Source organism: Mandrillus leucophaeus, unplaced genomic scaffold (genome assembly GCF_000951045.1).
Source record: "Mandrillus leucophaeus isolate KB7577 unplaced genomic scaffold, Mleu.le_1.0 Scaffold2, whole genome shotgun sequence".
In the NCBI taxonomy this organism is placed as follows: Eukaryota; Metazoa; Chordata; class Mammalia; order Primates; family Cercopithecidae; genus Mandrillus; species Mandrillus leucophaeus.
The window spans coordinates 4,517,055-4,519,359 of record NW_012102031.1 but is presented as its reverse complement, the minus strand read 5'-3'; the positions used below and the strand labels follow the sequence as shown (position 1 = coordinate 4,519,359).

Genomic DNA, 2,305 nt, shown 5'->3' with positions numbered 1-2,305 from the left:
GTGAGCCGAAATTGCCCCACTGCACTCCAGCCTGGGCAACAGAGCGAGACTCTGTCTCAAAAAAAAAAAAAAAATTCTCCCTCTGCTCTGCCCTCCTTCCACCCCTTCTTGATTGATTAGAATCTCAGCTACACTTGCCACAAGCTGTGGGACCTCAGACAAGATAGCAGTCATCCTCTGTGCCTCCATTTCCATATCTGTAAAACAGAGATAATAATGCCCACTTTAGATGATGTGAATCATAATCGTGGTAGTTATTCATGTAGTATCAGCTGTATGCCATTTAATCCTCATCACAACACTACAAGTTTGGTATAACTATCCAAATTTTAGGAATGAATAGATAAAGATATTGAGCTTGGAGGTCGAGCTGTGCACATAAGACCTTAAAGCCAGTGGTTGCTAAACTGGGACTCAAATCTAAGGCTGTGTATCCCAACCCAGATTCCTTCCACTACACTAAACTGTCTTTAGAGAACAATGAAGTGATGTTTGGGAAAACATGTTGCAAGAAGTAAAACACTATAAAATGTGAGTTTTTGTTACTACTCTCTCCCTATAGAACATGTAAGTAAGTTTGTGGACATGGAGTTCTATGCAGCAGACGATGCAAAGTTCTCCCTAGTTCATTATGAAACTCCTCCTGTTGGGGAGCTCAATGTAGACGTGGATCATCTCAGCCCCTGTTATCTGCCAGGCACTAGCCTTTATCTCTGTTGTGTCTGTAATCTGCATAATAGCCCTATGAGGCAGGTACTCTTATCCCTATTTTACAGGTGAAAAAAATGACGCACAGAGAGAAGCTGGAACTTATCTCAAATCACTCAGTTTGCAGGAGAGTTGGTTCCTGAGTCCAGGTCTATTTGAACCAATAGACCAGTTTGATTGCAAATAGAACCCGTGTTCTCTGACTCCTATGGTAAGCTGCTAAGACTCAGGACGCCAACATATGCCACACTTATTTTCTTTTTTCTTTTCTTTTTTTTTGAGATGGAGTTTCGCTCTTGCTGCCCAGGCTGGAGTGCAATGGCGCAATCTCAGGTCACTGCAACCTCTGCCTCCTGGGTTCAAGCGATTCTCCTGCCTCAGCCTCCCAAGTAGCTGGGATTATAGGCATGCACCACCAGGCCCAGCTAATTTTTTTTTTTATTTTTACTAGAGACAGGGTTTCATCGTGTTAACCAGGCTGGTCTCGAACTCCTTACCTCAGATGATCCGCTCATCTTGGCTCTCACAGTGCTGGAATTACAGGCATGAGCCACCACACCTGGCCAACCACACCTGTTTTCTTGAGATCTGAGCTTTCTATTCGATCTTTAGGATAAATGGCAACAGGGTCAGGGATTTGCTGATGGGTCTAAGGCAGGAGTGTGTCTGAGGAAGGTGTTAGATGAAACATACATGTGGACAACAAAATTCCTGGTCAGTACATACTCTGGGGTCAACGAGTGTCGGGGAAGCATTACTTGGTTTCAACGTATGTTAGAATACCGAGTTAGCACATTCATTCTGGTAGGTGGAAAGAGATTTTGCACACAAGGAAATTTGACACACCCCAGGGTCTCACGGCCAGTTCACAAGGCTGGCTCTAGATTTGGAACTAAGATGAGCACGATTCTGACCCTGAGGCTCGTACCACTGGCCACCTCTGGCGAGTACACATGGTGTGCCAGGCGCTGTGCTGAGGCCTGGGTGCCATTCCCTGACCTTTGCTTCCGGGAAGAGGACATGGGGGCCTGGAGCAGTGTGCACCCTGACCACAGTGACAAGGATATGGGGTGCTCATGGTCTTTTCCCTTCTGACTATCAACACATTCTTGCCGTGCTGCTGCAGACCGACGTAGTTCTGGAGAAAGTACACAATCAGAGGGCTCTTCCCATAAATGTTGAAGAGGTTTGAAGTCAGCTCAGGGCTTTTGCAGGCAGCACATGACTGAGGATGGAATAAAAAGGAAAAATGAAGGATAATGTTATTTTTACAGTATGTATTAAGAACTGGAAAGGCATCAAAGCACTCATGTGCTTTGATCCAGTCATTCCAGTTTTAGGATGCATCCTAAGAAAATTACTCAAAATAAAGAAAAAAAAAAGTCAAGGGGCAAATATGTCCACTGCAGAGATACTTACTGTATGTAACAAAAGATGAGAATAACTTAAATGTTCAAAGAGAAGATATTGATCTCTTTACCCAAAGGAATGGTATGCCACTATTAAAATGTTTATGAAGAGTTGATAACCTAAAACAGGTTTCAGGTATAAGAGTAAATTTTTAGGCCGGGCGCGATGGCTCAAGCCTATAATCCCA

At 44.0% G+C, this 2,305-nt stretch overlaps 1 protein-coding gene across 1 annotated transcript in view; it reads right to left on the bottom strand.

Moving 5' to 3' along the window:
• Window positions 1–2,305, bottom strand: part of FAM227A (family with sequence similarity 227, member A) — a 95,420-nt gene that overhangs the window by 10,689 nt on the left and 82,426 nt on the right. The window contains exon 13 of the mRNA XM_011979125.1: window positions 1,776–1,933. Within this exon, the coding sequence (XP_011834515.1) occupies window positions 1,776–1,933 (158 nt within the window). The remainder of the gene's footprint in view (window positions 1–1,775; window positions 1,934–2,305) is intronic.